This window comes from Lithobates pipiens, unplaced genomic scaffold (genome assembly GCF_037356315.1).
Source record: "Lithobates pipiens isolate NorthernLeopardFrog02 unplaced genomic scaffold, aLitPip1_a1.2 Scaffold_19, whole genome shotgun sequence".
Taxonomy (NCBI): Eukaryota; Metazoa; Chordata; class Amphibia; order Anura; family Ranidae; genus Lithobates; species Lithobates pipiens.
The window spans coordinates 162,912,822-162,930,370 of NW_027507764.1; the positions used below are offsets into that span (position 1 = coordinate 162,912,822).

Below are 17,549 nucleotides of genomic sequence, written 5' to 3' on the forward strand. Positions count from 1 at the left end.
TGGTTCATTACTCAAAACCGCAATCATGGGTAAGACTGCCGACCTGACTGCTGTCCAGAAGGCCATCATTGACACCCTCAAGCAAGAGGGAAAGACACAGAAAGAAATTTCTGAACGAATAGGCTGTTCCCAGAGTGCTGTATGAAGGCACCTCAGTGGGAAGTCTGTGGGAAGGAAAAAGTGTGGCAGAAAACGCTGCACAACGAGAAGAGGTGACCGGACCCTGAAGAAGATTGTGGAGAAGGACCGATTCCAGACCATGGAGGACCTGCGGAAGCAGTGGACTGAGTCTGGAGTAGAAACATCCAGAGCCACCGTGAACAGGCGTGTGCAGGAAATGGGCTACAGGTGCCGCATTCCCCAGGTCAAGCCACTTTTGAACCAGAAACAGCGGCAGAAGCGCCTGACCTGGGCTACAGAGAAGCAGCACTGGACTGTTGCTCAGTGGTCCAAAGTACTTTTTTCGGATGAAAGCAAATTTTGCATGCCATTCGGAAATCAAGGTGCCAGAGTCTGGAGGAAGATGGGGAGAGGGAAATGCCAAAATGCCTGAGGTCCAGTGTCAAGTACCCACAGTCAGTGATGGTCTGGGGTGCCATGTCAGCTGCTGGTGTTGGTCCTCTGTGTTTTATCAAGGGCAGGGTCAATGCAGCTAGCTATCAGGAGATTTTGGAGCACTTCATGCTTCCATCTGCTGAAAAGCTTTATGGAGATGAAGATTTCATTTTTCAGCACGACCTGGCACCTGCTCACAGTGCCAAAACCACTGGTAAATGGTTTACTGACCATGGTATTACTGTGCTCAATTGGCCTGCCAACTCTCCTGACCTGAACCCCATAGAGAATCTGTGGGATATTGGGAAGAGAAAGTTGAGAGACGCAAGACCCAACACTCTGGATGAGCTTAAGGCCGCTATCGAAGCATCCTGGGCCTCCATAACACCTCAGCAGTGCCACAGGCTGGCTGCCTCCATGCCACGCCGCATTGAAGCAGTCATTTCTGCAAAAGGATTCCCGACCAAGTATTGAGTGCATAACTGAACATAATTATTTGAAGGTTGACTTTTTTTGTATTAAAAACACTTTTCTTTTATTGTTCGGATGAAATATGCTAATTTTTTGAGATAGGATTTTTGGGTTTTCAGGAGCTGTATGCCAAAATCATCAATATTAAAACAAGAAAAGGCTTGAACTACTTCAGTTGTGTGTAATGAATCTAAAATATATGAAAGTCTAATGTTTATCAGTACATTACAGAAAATAATGAACTTTATCACAATATGCTAATTTTTTGAGAAGGACCTGTATATCGGCCGGCCGATATATCGGTCGACCTCTAATTAAAATTGTTTTTTATTTTAAATATTGTATTTTTTTTTTGCATTAGTAATTTATTCATGTTTTTTTCAAACTAACTCCCCCCCCATAAAAAAAATGTAGGTTTTTGGTTGCAACATGACAAAATGTGAACAATTTCAAAGGGGTATGAATAATTTTTCAAGGCACTGTACTGGTTCTGGGCAGGATCAAATCAAATATAGGGCAGCACACTTAAAGTGGTTGTTAAGCCACTCTAACTTGTGTAAACCATCCACCCTGCCTCCTATTGCATTGTCTCCCTCTGTGTGTGATTTATAAAAATAGATGCTGCAAATACCTAATTTCACTGCCGAGATTGCTATCACGACTGGCCAGCTTTTCTCTTTCCTTCTCTGAGAGATGTAGTGGGCGTGACTGAGATTTTTCTGCTGATGTCACTCTGGAGGGGAGGAGGAGAGAGCTTGGCTGGTCATGTGATCGCAATCTCGCCTCTTAAATGCGGTATTAACAGCATTTATATTTATAAATCATTCACAGAGGGGGACACTGCAATAAGAAGTTGTGCTTATGGTGTATACTAGTCAGTGTAATAAAAGCAGCAGGAGAGGGAAGGGGCAGCTCTCACACAGACAGGGGTTAGGGGTAGGAGGACACAGGCGCACAGAGAAGAACAGATAGCAGGCTGCTGATGACAGAGGCACATAAACTGACCACAGTGACTGTTCTCAGCAGCCATGATACACCGTGGTCAGTTTACAGAGGGGTGGGGAGAAACTGTCAGGATTAGCCAGGTTTTTTTAGGTGTTACAGGGTTGCCAAATGACACAGGACAAGCACTGTATCATATAACATGCTTTAAAGGAGCAGGATACATTTTATTGGGGGGGAGTTAACAAACGCTTTAATTATGCTTTATATGTTATCATGAGTTTGAAAATACAGTAGTTCATTGGATTACGAGCATAATCCGTTACAGAAGAACGCCTGTAATCCAAACCACTCGTATATCAAAACAAGTTTCTGCATAGGAATCAATGGAAGTTCCGATAATTGGTTCCAGTGTCACTGCTAGTGTATGCAGTACTGCATGTGGCCAGAGGTAGGGGGGCACTGGAGACGCTTGGAGGCCACTCGGAGATGCTCGGGAACTGAGTGTCTCCGAATGTCACCGGTGCCCCTGCACCTCTGGCCACATGCGGTACTGTACAGCCCAGAGGCTTGAATCCTGCTCATCTTGTGAGTCAGCACTCGCAAATCGAGTCAATATTTTAAAAAAAATTAATAAAATGCTCGCAGTTTTCTTTTTATTACACTATAGTTGCTGTAGCCTAAATATACAGTATAGACACATGGACTTGTATGCTGCATGTGATCCACAATCTAGTAAATATGGGTTTCCTTACTTTGTGTAATTGGGCTTTAAAGTTAAATTTCATTAGCATCATCTGACTTTCTCTAATCAACACATTCTATGTGTACAGTTGTTTAATCCTCATTTTCACAGGCACAGGTTTTAAAGCATGCAAGTCATAAATAGGTTTCAATATAGGACTGAATTTGAGCAACCTTAGATTAGATGGGCTGTGCTGACTCCGCACTCTATGGAAATTAATGGATCTGGGTCACCTTGTAACTAAGCCAGGGTAAACTTACTTGTTAAAGTTATGTGCTAATTAAGTCATCATTTTCTATTCTATCTCTAAACTGTAACATTTCTTATTTCTTTTGGACTTGCGGACTATCTGCCTTTGACAGCTTTGCAGAAAACCATTGACTGGTTATGTAGGCTGACCTTGAGGGCCTCTTCACACTGCTGCGATGCGGGAGCCCTGCGAATCCAAAGCGGATTCCTGCATCGCACATTTCCCGGCTGCAGTTCACACTGCCCTATGCGAACTGCTGGTACAAGTTAATGACACCCCCCAAATCAGTTTGCTTATTGCAGTGCGATCTGCAATCTCGGACAGGAATCAGATCGCCCGATTCTGCTGCGGACAAAAAAAAAAAGGGTCCTGTACGAGTTTAATGCAAATTCAGCCATATAATCTTTATGGCTGAAATCGCATCGCATCAGAGATCGCATGTGATTTTCACTGCGGTGCGAATCACATCTGATCTCTGACATCGCACCAGTGTGGACCGGCCCTGAAGGAGTCTGTAAAAACTAAAATTGCTGAAACGGGCTCACATAAAGTTAGATTTGATTCATATGGTCCAAACTATTTTATGTGATTAATCACAGCTTGCTGGTTGTTTGTGCCATTTTTAATCATGGACTTTTGGCACACTCTTTTCATGGACCTGCCTGCACTTCTTCACGGTTACTTCTTCACACTCAAGAGGGTTTGTATCCACAAACCTATATAAAACCATTAAATAATGTTTGTTTCTTTTAAATTTCCTATATATCCGGCCATCCTCCCAAGTGCTTTTTTTTTCCTACTTGACAACCATAGCTGAAAGATTGCTATAGAGATTTAAAAAGGAAAAAAAGAGAACTGCGCTAACCTCAAATTCCCAAAATGAATGGGATATATGTATGTGCTGAACCCACGGTATAAGCCTTAGTGTCTTAATGTCTCTAAGGCCACCTCAAAAATATAGTGCATGCTGTTATATATACAAATATGTAAAATTAAATACAAAGATAAGACACAAGTGAGTGTCAATGATGTGAATTGCCCAAACACAGTACAAATTGTGTAGATCTCTGTGCATATACCCCTAAAAATAAAGAATGGAAATTTTCTCAAAACTGAAAAATTACATAAAATAAATTATCAAAAAATATTTTGAAACACGCTATGTAATGTCCATATAATTATATACCAAACTATTGCTATAAAGTGTCCATATGGTAAATAAACACTAGTGAAGAAAAACTTTGTATGAAGAGCTGAATTGGAAGTGCACAAATTAATAATCTTCTCCAGGAATATAATGTGCTTTTCCCATCACCAAATGAATGAATTGGCTCCTTACCAGATCCGAGCGACCCCCCCCGTTACAGAGGGTCACCACAGGCAAAAACAATCAAAGGATATCCGGGTAATGGTTCCCCCTCTGGCGATCCCGAATCTTTCACACAATAGGGCTATGGCTGTTGCTCCACATATCACTCCCAACTTGTAATGTTTCATTAGATTTTTATTTGCTGTTCAACCAATAAAAACCTTGTAAAGATCTCAGACATCAAAAGCTGTAAGCAGGTTGATGTGCACTTGCATTCTGCTCCAGGAGCAGCATGCACTATATTTTTGAGGTGGCCTTAGAGACATTAAGACACTAAGGCTTATACCGTGGGTTCAGCACATACATATATCCCATTCATTTTGGGAATTTGAGGTTAGCGCAGTTCTCTTTTTTTCTTTTTCTGTTTTGTGTATTTTTGGTGTACATTTGAATTGCAGCTTCCGACCAATATCATTCTCACTCCGTAGCGCATTTTTTTCCTCTTTGCTCTTTTAAAGAGATTTAAAGCCCCCCTCACCTCTATGTCCTTCATGTTACTAATAGCAGAGGGGAACTCAAAGAATATTCTTCTTAGAGCATCGGGGCATGAGGCCATAGGCACAAAAAAGGTTTTAAGCCCATTCAACCAAAATAGTTGCCATGTCCTCTTCAGTGTTTTATTTGTGCCAGTGGATGAGATTTGCATGGTAGTATCCTGAAAACATTTTATTCTGGATGCTGAGCTTTTTATTCTACTCCTAAGCAAATGTCATGGCTGTTGTAGAGGAAAAAAACAGTGCCCCATTACTTAAAAGCGGAGGTCCACCCAAAAATGGAACTTCCACTTCCACTTATCTGCCTGTTTTCAGTGACGAAAACTAAACAAAAAAAAAACGTAAACAATTCAGATGCATAAAATACAACTAAATCTAAACTGCGCTTTCAACAGAACCCTGAGACTATCATAGAGCAGGTGCATTTATACAGAGACTTGATTACACACAGGTGGATTCTATTTATCACCATCAGTCATTTAGGACAACATTGGATCATTCAGAGATCCTCGCTGAACTTCTGGAGTGAGTTTGTTGCACTGAAAGTAAAGGGGCCGAATAATTTTGCACCACTTTTCAGTTTTTTATTTTCTAAAAAAGTTTAAAATATCCAATAGATTTTGTTCCACTTGACAATTGTGTCCCACTTGTTGGTGATTCTTCACAAAAAATAAAAATTGTATATCTTTATGTTTGAAACCTGAAATGTGGCAAAAGGTTGAAAAGTTCAAGGGGGCCGAATACTTTCGCAAGGCACTGTAAATGGCAGTGGGGGATTGCACAGGGCAGAGATCAGGACAGTCTGATATTTTACCCTGTGCTAAGCACTGCTACCTTGCTGGGAGGGGAAACACTCGCCACGTCCCATCCAGACAGATACGAACCTGCTGGAGGAGTTCCTCTTCTGTGGTTTGCAGGGCATTGTTCCAGAACTCCCAGGCAGCAGGCAGACAGCTTGTCGATAGATTCAGGGGGCTGGGGCTTTAACAGACAGGCAGAGCTCAGAGGAAAGCAGAAGTTCAGGTGGGTACTGGAGATTTGTTGACTAAAACGCATTAAGGATTTTAATCGACTAAAATCTGACTAAAACGTAAACAATTCAGATGCATAAAATACAACTAAATCTAAACAGACTTTTTAGTCAAAAGACTATGACTAAAATGAAATTAAAATTTGATGTCAAACTTAACAATGTAGAACCGTTAATATGAAAAACCCTGTTCATTATAAATACTTCAATTGTTATTAATCAGGCTCTGCATAATATCCAATCACCATATTTCCACTGAATATTTATGGAAATTTTACTTGGAGTATATTTAAAACTCTATTTAAAAAAGCCAGTTTAACTCCAGCCACATTTTATGGCTGATTGATATTCAGGATCCATTGTCCTTTAGTGGTGAATCCTGTTGTTTCAGTTATTTAGCCACTAGGTATGTATGATGTGAGCAGTATATCATTATTCTTTGCTAGCACATTTCTTAAGTAGAGTCTTAAAGCAAAGTAAAGCCTAACAAATTCAGTCAGTAAAGAAGGTGAAAATTTATTCCTACGCAACAGAAGAGTAATGAAAAATGTTAAGCTTTGACTTGCATGTACAAGTACATTGTTGCCACTATAAATGCTTTTTTCTCATTGCAGAAGAACCAGATCTGCGGCATGTAGAAAAAGATGTTCTTATTCCAAAGCTGATGAGAGAGAAATCTAAAGTGCGATGTGCTGAACAAGTAGAAGGTAATGCTGGAAAAGACAATGCAATCGGACTATGTTGCAGTTAGCCAAACTAGTGAAAAACAACGGTCTATGCTGCGGCTCCCTGAAATGTATGTCCCAGTATGAATGTCATACTACTCCTGGTCTATTGCAGGAACAGGTGATATGGGTAACACAGTAAAGATGAAGTGGAAGGTAGCGGACTTGGTGAATCTTATTCTTTATAGAATACTGGAATGTCACTTTTTTCTGATATATATACAGTATCTCACAAAAGTGAGTACACCCCTCACATTTTTGTAAATCTTTTATTATATGTTCTTGTGACAACACTGAAGAAATTACACTTTGCTACAATGTAAAGTAGTGAGTGTACAGCTTGTATAACAGTGTAAATTTGCTGTGCCCTCAAAATAACTCAACACTCCAAAGTAAAAATGTCCAAATTGGGCCCATGTGTCAATATTTTGTGTGGCCACCATTATTTTCCAGCACTGCCTTAACCTTCTTGGGCATGGAGTACACCAGAGCTTCACAGGTTGCCACTGGAATCCTCTTCCACTCCAACATGATGACATCACGGGGCTGGTGGATGTTGGAGACTTTGCGCTCTTCCACCTTCCGTTTGAGGATGCCCCACAGATGCTCAATAGGGTTTAGGTCTGGAGACATGCTTGGCCAGTACATCACCTTTACCTTCATCTTCTTTAGCAAGGCAGTGATCTTCTTGGAGGTGTGTTTGGGGTCGTTATTATGTTGGAATAATGCCCTGCGGTCCAGTCTCTGAAGGGAGGGGATCTTGCTCTGCCTCAGTATGTCACAGTACATGTTGGCATTCATGGTTCCCTCAATGAGCTGTAGCTCCCCAGTGCCGGCAGCACTCATGCAGCCCCAGACCATGACACTCCCACCACCATGCTTGACTGTAGGCAAGACAAACTTGTCTTTGTACTCCTCACCTGCCGCCACACACGCTTAACACCATCTGAACCAAATAAGTTTGTCTTGGTCTCATCAGACCACAGGACATGGTTCCAGTAATCCATGTCCTTAGTCTGCTTGTCTTCAGAAAACAGTTTGCAGGCTTTCTTCTGCATCATCTTTAGAAGAGGCTTCCTTCTGGGATGACGGCCATGCAGACCAATTTGATGCAGTGTGTGGTGTATGGTCTGAGCACTGACAGGCTGAACCCCCACCCCCTCAACCTCTGCAGCAATGCTGTCAGCACTCATATGTTTAATTTCCCAAGACAACCACTCAACTCCTTTAGTCGACCATGGCAAGGCCTGTTCTGAGTGGAACCTGTCCTGTTAAACCGCTGTATGGTCTTGGCCACCTTGCTGTAGCCCAGTTTCAGGGTCTTGGCAATCTTCTTATAGCCTAGGCCAGCTTTATGTAGAGCAACACAATTCTTTTTTTCAGATCCTCAGAGAGTTCTTTGCCATGAGGTGCCATGTTGAACTTCCAGTGACCAGTATGAGAGAGTGAGAGCGATAACACCAAATTTAACACACCTGATCTCCATTCAAACCTGAGACCTTGTAACACCGAGTCACATGACATCAGGGAGGGAAAATAGCTAATTGGGCCAATTTGGACATTTTCACTTGGGGTGTACTTACTTTTGTTGTCAGCGGTTTAGACATTAATGGCTGTTTGTTGAGTTATTTTGAGGGGACAGTAAATTTAAATATATAATAAAATATTTACAAAAATGTGAGGGGTGTACTCACTTTTGTGAGATACTGTGTGTATGTATATATATATATATATATATATATATATCTATATATATATATCTCAGAAAAAAAGTGACATTCCAGTATTCTATAAAGAATAAGATTCACCAAGTCCGCTACCTTCCACCGCGACTTGTTGATGGCTGTTTGTTGAGTTATTTTGAGGGGACAGTAAATTTACACTGTTATACAAGCTGTACACTCACTACTTTACATTGTAGCAATGTGTTATTTCTTCAGTGTTGTCACATGAAAAGATATAATAACATTTACAAAAAATGTGAGGGGTGTACTCACTTTTTTGAGATACTGTGTGTGTGTGTGTGTGTGTATATGTGTGTGTATATGTATATATATATATATATATATATATATATATATATATATAATGATATAAAATGTTAGATTCCTGTGATGTAAAAAAAATTAGACCAAGGTAAAACGATTCAGAACTTTTTCCACCTTTTTAATGTGGCCTATAAACTGTACAACTCAATTGAAGAACAAACTGAATTTTTTTGGGGGGAGGGACAGTAAAAAATAAATAAAAATGTGGTTGCAAAGGTGTGCACACCCTCTTATAACTGGGGATATATATAGCTGTGTTCAGGATTAAGCAGTCACATTCAAACTCATGTTAAATAGGCATCAGTACAGTACGGTGGCAGGTTGGCTCCCCTGTGCGAGCCGTCGTAGTTGTACGTCGGCTGTTTAAGACGCTTTAGCAGGCGCGTGTAGCTGATGCTCGTATTGCACCCGCCGGGCACCCACGATCGCTCATGATAGAGCGAGAACCAGGATCTTTGTGTGTAAACACATGAATCCCTGTTTTCTCAGGGAGTAGAGACAGATTGTGTGCTCCTACTAAGTAGGCACACCGATTGGTCTTCCCTAGTCAATCACCCCCCCCCAGTTAGAACATGCCTGGGGAACACAGTTAACCCCTTCCCTGCCAATGACATTTTTACTGTAATCAATGGCTATTTTTAGCGCTGATCGCTGTATAAATGTCACTGGTCCCAAAAAAGTGTAAAGAGTGTACGATCTGTTCGCCACAATGTCGCAGTTATAAAAATCGCTGATCACCGCCATTACTAGTAAAATAATAAAATAAACATGCCATAAATCTATCCCCTATTTTGTAGATACTATAACTTTTGCGCAAACCAATCAATATACGCTTATTGTGATTTATTTATTTAAGAATACATATCGGCCTAAACTGAGGGAATTTTATAATTTTTTTTTTTTACATTTTTGGGATATTTATTATAGCAAAAAGTACAAAATAGCTTGTTTAAAAAAAAAATTTTAAATTCTAAATTGACGCCTTTTTTTTTTTTTTTTTTTGTAGCGTAAAAAATAAAAACTGCAGATCAGATACCACCAAAAGAAAGCTCTATTTGTGGGGGAGAAAAGGACATACATTTTGTTTGTGTTCAATGTCGCACGACCGCTCAATTGTCAGTTAAAGCATTGCAGTGCCATATTGCAAAAAAATGGCCTGGTCAGGAAGGGGTTAAATTCTTCTGGAGCTGGAGTGGTTAAAGTACGTCTGATTAACCCTAAATTAAATTTAGCTGTTGTCCTAGTAGACCTAGTAGGTCTTTTCTGACATTTTCTTAAGCGCATCCTACAGAAAAGACCATGGTCTGCAGAGAGCTTCCAAAGCATCAGAGGGATCTCATTGTTTAACCACTTCAGCCCCGGAAGAATTTACCCCCTTCCTGACCAGAACACTTTTTGCGGTTCGGCACTAAGTTGCTTTAATTGACAGTTGCACGGTCATGCGACGTGGCTCTCACACAAAATTTATGTCCTTTTTTCCCCCTCAAATAGAGCTTTCTTTTGGTGGTATTTGATCACCTTTGCGGTTTTTATTTTTTGCGCTATAAACAAAAAGAAAATTTTGAAAAAACGCATTATTTTTTACTTTTTGCCTTAATAAATATCCCCCAAAAATATTTGAAAATATTTTTTTTTCCTCGGTTTAGGCCGATAAGTATTCTTCTACATATTTTTGGTGTAAAAAAAATTGCAATAAGTGTTTATTGATTTGTTTGCGCAAAAGTTATAGCGTCTACAAAACGGGGATCATTTTATGGCATTTTTTTTGATCATTTTTATTTTTTTACTAGTAATGCCATCGATCATTTTTATTGTGACTGCGACATTATGGCGGACTCATCGGACAATTTTGACACATTTATGGGACCATTGGCATTAATACAGCGATCAATGCAAATTTTTAGCATTGATTACTGTAAAAATGTCACTGGCAGTGAAGGGGTTAACACTAGGTGGCGCTGTAGGGGTTAAGTGTGTCCTAGGGAGTGATTCTAACAGTGGGGGGGATGGGCTGTCTGTGACATGTCACTGATCAGCTCTCCCGATTACAGGGAGAGCTGATCTTTGACAGTGTCATTGGGCAGAACGGGGAGATGCTTGTTTACATTAGCATCTCCCTGTTCTTACTCACTGTGAGACGATCACGGGTATCCCCGTGGACATCGGGTCCGCCGGATCCGCGGTCACGGAGCGAGCCACCTCTTAAAGTGCAATGTACAAGTACGTTAATCTGCCTGTTCGTGCCCTTCTGCCGCAGCTGCCAAGAGAACTACAGCAACAATAAAGGAGTTGCAGGAATATCTGGCAAGTACTGGCTGTGTGATACATGTGACAATAATCTCCCGTAATCTTCATATGTCTGGGCTATGGGGTAGAGTGGCAAGACAGAAGCATTTTCATACTAAGAAAAACATCCAAGCCTGGCTAAATTTTGCAAAAGCACATCTAAAGTCTACCAAAAACTTAGGAAAATGTGTTATGGTCTGATGAAACCAAGGTTGAACTTTTTAGCCATAATTCCAAAAGAATGTTTGTCGCAAACACAACACTGCACATCACCAAAAGAACACCATACCCACAGTGAAGCATGGTGGTGGCAGCATCGGAACAGGGAACTTAGTCAAGGTAGAGGGAATTATGAACAGTTCCAAATACCAGTCAATATTGAAAGCTGAACATGAGCCTGAATCCCATTGAAAATCTGTGGGCTGATCTGAAGAGGGCTGTGCACAAGTGCCTCGCAATCTGACAGATTTGGAGTGTTTTTGCAAAGAAGAGTTGGCAAATATTGCCATCTCAAGATGGGCCATGCTGATAGACTCATACCCAAAAAGACTGAGTGCTGTAATAAAATCAAAAGATGCTTCAACAAAGTATTAGTTTAAGGGTCATTTTAGTTTTTTATTTTACTTTCCCTCCACCTAAAAAGATTTCAGTTCGTTGTTCAACTGAGTTGTACAGTTTATAGGTCACATTAAAGGTGAAAAAGTTCTGAAATGATTTATCTGTGTGTAGTCACCGATGACTTAGTAACTTTTTGGCAAGTGGTAAGGTTTCTGAGATAAATACAGTAGAAGTTCCCCATCATGTCTGCTTTTTAGATGGAAGAGGTGTGGCCACAGTGAGAAATTAAAGGGGTTGTAAACCTTTGTGTCTTTTCACCTTAATGCATCCTATGCATTAAGGTGAAAAAACACCTGGCAGTGACCGGCTCCCTGTGTTACTTACCTGAGCCCTGGAACTTGACCCGGCGGGGACGTGCTGTCCCTCTGCCCACGATTCTCGGCTCTTGATTGGATAGATTGATAGCAGTGCAGCCATTGGCTCCCGCTGCTGTCAATTGAATCCAATGATGTGGGGGGTGGGGCCGAGTCATACATTCAGTGGCTATGGATGCTGACTGTTCTGGAGCACGCCCACAAGGTAACCCCCTCAGGCTCCTCCTAGGATTAACTGATGTGGGGAGGAGCCTTGAGCTGCTGGGGGACCTCAGAAGACGAGGTTCGGGGCCACTCTGCAAAACGAACTGCACAGTGGAGGCAATTGTGATATGTTTGTTATTTAAAAAAAAAAACACTTACAATCACTTTAAGTCCAGTAATTTTGCTTGTTTACTTGTCCTCATTCAGGTCTGCTTTATGTAAAAAAAACAAACAAAAAAAAAAGCTGAACTCTATGTAAATTTAAAATGCTGAGGCTGTGTAATCCTTAATATACCATACATTTATTTTTGAAATGCAAGCAGTGTAATTATCTCAAGACTGCATTCACACTTGGCAATTTTGAGAATCAATGGCATTCGAAGTCACCCTACAGTCGTGGCAAAATGCACCATGCGTGTTTGAGTGCCATTCATTCTGAATGACACCTCAAACTCGGTATGGTTTTGCTGTGATTGTTGCGCAACAGAATCAAAGCTACTGCTCCTTTTTGGGTGACGTGCTTTGCTCGATGCATGGTTGGGATGCACGTTTCTGTTGCGCAACAATCATGGTTAAATCGCTTTGTTTGAGGTGCCAGTAAGAGTGAATGGTACCCAAACATGCGTGGTGCGTTTTGCCACTATTGAGGTTTGGAATCGCAGCCGTAATTTCTTGTTAGCCAAATAGTGTTTAGGCACTTTAAACATTTAGTTTAGATTAGAACTATTCTATTGAAAAAGTATTAAAGGGATTGTAAAGTTAAAAATTTTATTTTTTAAAAATAACAAACATTTTACACTTACCTCCACTGTGCAGCTCGTTTGGCACAGAGTGGCCCCGAACCTGCTCTTCTGGGGTCCCTCGGCGGCTGTCTCTGCTTCCTCCCGCAGGTGCTTCGCACGTTCATGCGAGCTCCCTCGCATGGTGAGAAGCATCTGCGGGCGCGCTCCCGTGATACAGCCGGTGGCTATAGCCACTCGCTGTATCACACGGCCCCACCCCCCGGCGCTCTGCATCAGTGGATGTGATTGACAGCAGCGCGAGCCAATGGCTGCGCTGCTTTCCATCCATCCACTCCAGCCAATCAGCGGCCAGGCTGAGTGGTGAAGAGGAAGTCGAGGACGACTGCGGGACTTTAGAGGGGTGAGGTAAGTAAATCAGGGGGGGTGGGCTTGGGGCGCAGGCACTGTCAGATGTTTTTTCACCTTAATGCATAGAATGCATTAAGGTGAAAAAACATTTACCTTTACAACCCCTTTAACCTGGCTCATCAAAAGTATCTCGTTAGCACTTAGTATCGACTGCCAGGCTCCTGACTCATACCTTGTTTTGTCCACTCCTGCCCATATGTATTTTCAGCTAGGAAGAAAATGTATGTTAACTCCATCTATTGAAAAAAAATGTCTTGGGCATACAGCACCAATCTAATACTGATCCTCTAATGTAGCGTATTCAAGGTCCTGCTGGCTGCTGGTTAGTATGACGATCCTGGGTATAGGGAGTTCAGGGTGATGTGTAGTGTTCGTTTTTGGCCACACATAGCGCTTTGCTTTTAGGTCAAAAAGTAAAATTTTGGTCTCATCTGACCAGAGCCGCTTCTTCCACTTGTTTGTTGTGCCCCCCACATGGCTTTTTGCAATCGGGACTTCTCATGACCTTCTTTCAACAATGGCTTTCTTCTTGCCACTCTTCTATGAAGGCCAGATTTGTGGAGTGCACAACTCATAGTTGTCCTGTGGACAGATTCTCCCATGTGAGCTGTGGATCTCTGCAGTTTCTCCAGGTTTACCATGTACCTTATGGCTGATTGCCTGATGAATGCTCTCCTTGCCCGCCCTGTCAGTTTAGGTGGACGACCATGTCTTGGTAGGTTTGCAGTTGTGCCATACTCTTTCCATTTTCGGATGATGGATTGAGCAGTGCTTCGTGAGATGTTCAAAGCTTGGGATATTTTTTTTTTATAACCTAACCCTGCTTTAAACTTCTCCACAACTTTATCCCTGACCTGTCTGGTTAGTTCCTTGGCCTTCATGATGCCGCTTGATATACCCAAAGAGATTTGCAGCTGTAACTACAGTGAAAGGTGGTTCTACAAAGTATTGACTCAGGGGGGCTGAATACAATGCATGCCACACTTTTCACATACCGGTATTTATTTGTAAAATAAAATTGAAAACCATTTATCACAATTTAAATGTGGGGGGCCATATATGAGAATTTATCATTCTAGGTGGAAAAAGGGGCAGGGATCTCTCCCAAGGGCATGTCTACCAAACTGATCTGGTGAAAAACTTTTTTCTATTTTGTAGTTTGTTAAAGTTAGTAGATCAGAACAGGGACACGTTGTAGAATAGGTAATTGAGTGTATAATGTGACTTTCATAATTTTTTTCAGTTATGTGTTTTCATCATATGTGGAATTTTACTGTTAAAACAGTATTAAACCCAAAACCAGAACTATAATCTATTGCAGCTTATCAATCATTATATGTGGTGGCTGCATTTTATTTTTTTAGTCTCCCCCCCCCCCCCCCCCCTCTGTTTTCACCTGGTGATCTGGCTAGTAACACACCTCCTGTAATGGAGTACCCCTACTCTGGATGAAGGAGCACAGGGGCATCATTAGACAGCATCATTGTCATTCTGGGGGTAGGGGAGTGTTAGATGCATTAGCAGATTTAGATACATTGAGAAATGAAAGCCAGACTCCAGTTACACAAGCAGTTACAGTATATATTTTTTTTCTTTTCTTTTGGTGTATGTGTGTGTGTAAAATATATATAATATAATACCACTCCTCCACTTGCGGGAAAAAATACCAGGACCCATAGTGTAAAACCGTTTTATGTTTATTAAGATTATAAAAACAGGGTATTCCATTCACTTGTATTCGTGTCAAACAATTGTCTGTGATGGAAGATGCCCGCTGACGCTCCCACCTCAGAGATGGCATACGTTTTTAGCAACCAGATCTGATGTCACCGAAAGTGACCTAAACCACGCTTCAGTGCAATTCGTCCTGATTAGATGTCTTCAGAAAGATGGTTCAGACTATGGTTATCTGTGTTTTTTAAGCACATAGAGTTAACTGCGACAGCTAAAAATATTTATCACCTATAATTTACTTTTTTTTCTGGACTTGCATTGGGCGCGGAGTAATATTTTTCACATATTTGATCATTGTAAGCACCGCTGTCGGTGTTAAATGGTTTTTCTCAACCCTCCAACTGATACATTTCCAGGACAGCTTGTTCTGTTGAAAATCAACAGGCTTACTGGCTGAATCACCAGATGAAAATAAGGGAACGAACGCCTAACAAATGAATACAGCCATCACATCTAGGAATTGGTAAGCTTCAATATAATATTTGCTTTTGGGTTTAATACCGTGTTAAGTCTCTATCATAAGACATATTCTCAGTTTCCCCGCATTATAACCTTTATGTGGCACACTTGTCTTTTTGCTGTATATGACCAACTAGCATTTTGAAAAATGGTGCCAAAAACTGTTATGTGATACACCTTAACAAAAACGGCTATCTTTGGTAGGTAGAAGAATAAAGGTTGTTTGACAACACCCAGGTTTCCTCATAGTACTTCTCCTCTGGGCACACAATGATATTTAGTAGAAATGATTGGCCACAACATAACTTCAGGCCTCCCTTCTCCAAAGGCTGGCCAGTGTCAAGCATGGTTTCATTAACATGTGTTTGTTCAACAATCCTTCACCAATAAGGAGTACTGTGTCCCTCAAGGGTTGCACTGGGTTAAGAGTAGGACATTTTCAAGTGACAAGGAAAGACCCATATGCGAAGAACCAAGCTTGTTTCTAGCTCCACGCCATACATGTATATGGCTCAAGGACAATTTAAAATGACATTTGATGGGAGTAAGTTGAGGGGAATAGTTATGGTCTATTATGAGAGCTGGTGTAACGAGAGAAGTGTGAGATACTTGGCGGCTTTAGAACCTTAGAGTATAGGTAGGTTGTGTCTAAGTGAATCAGTTTGTAAAATGTATTCCATGATACCTAGGGCATATTTCTTTGTTGATTTACTCATCAGGTACTGGTATATCTTTGTACAATATGTAGTTAAGCAGGTTTGTATGGTGCAAACAACCTTTATTCCTTTGTCTTTCTCTAGAAGAAATGTGCTTCAAAACACATATGTACATAGTTATAAAGTTATTGTAGAATTTGTACACCGACATATTAGATCGAAGTGAGCTTCTGAAGAGTTTTATCTGTCTTTTTTGTGATTATATATTTTGTATCCTTCAAAATTAATGGAGGTTTAGGTTTAACAATGTCAAACATTCAGGCTTGTGGTGACCTAAAACCAACTGGCTTCAAGGGTAGTGACCTTTCAAAGAGGTAAAGTGAGGCTGACACCTGATGACCAATGTATAATTAGGCCTCCTGAATAGCTTTATCGCTTGAATTAAATAAATAAATAAATAATACTTATTTGTATAGTTGTTTAGCAAATAATGATTCTGCAGAGAACTCAATGTTGAAGAACATGAATGATAATTACATCAATCAGTGTAAAATATTTAAATATCCTGAATGCAAACAATATTTTAATTCTATACAGTATGTAAACATAATCGGAAAAAATATATTTCCCTTCATGGTGATTCTTATAGTAATGAGGGCAGGCGTTCTAAGACTGCTTCAATGTACTCAATAATGAATTATGCTTGGTGAAGTGGCCTGATCAACAACTAGAAAAGAAAATATTCAAAACCCAAAACCTTGGCTTGTCCCTATAAATGCACCATACGGAAATCCAGTCCACTATGACCAAGCTCATATAAATCTGTTTACATTGCTATTGACAGATTAAACCACTGCATGGAGCTGGGGATGCAGGCATCCCACACACCTGAAACTACCGCATTGAATGCTGAAGATACTACTGACCCAAGAAAGGTGCCGGGGGTGGTAGACCTAAAAAGAAATGTTTCATTAAAAAAATAATAATAATTTAAGTTCAGATTTTTACACATATATAGACAAAACATATAAAAAAAAAAAAATACATATTTTATATATATATATACACACATTTTTTTTTTTTTTTTTTTTAATAAAGATGTATAACAATTTTGTTCTGGTATATAGGAGTCATCCCTAAGAAATGTTAATGTTACAACACAATCAGTCATTTAGTTAAGTTTCCCACTATACAGCCATCATAGAACAGCATCTCTATCAGCAGAGCTAGGGAGATCATCCACTCTAGTGGAGACTACGTATGGGGAAGATAACACAGAGGACCAGATTTTATTACATTTATTCATACAACCCCCTCTATCCAGCACATAGCATTCACGGCCATGCACTACTGAACACAAGTTGGAGGGTTAGAAGACAGCCAACATTGAGAAATCAACTTACGTGCAATAGATAACAAACAGTTAAATAAAATTTTCTTAGAAAATAATGGCCAGTCCTCTGGGAATATGCCCAACAAAGCAAATTTAGGATCAGGA

General features: G+C 40.5%; 1 protein-coding gene across 1 annotated transcript in view; it reads left to right on the forward strand.

Moving 5' to 3' along the window:
• Positions 1–17,549, forward strand: part of CMC1 (C-X9-C motif containing 1) — a 99,560-nt gene that overhangs the window by 17,324 nt on the left and 64,687 nt on the right. The window contains exon 2 of the mRNA XM_077491453.1: positions 6,471–6,563. Within this exon, the coding sequence (XP_077347579.1) occupies positions 6,471–6,563 (93 nt within the window). The remainder of the gene's footprint in view (positions 1–6,470; positions 6,564–17,549) is intronic.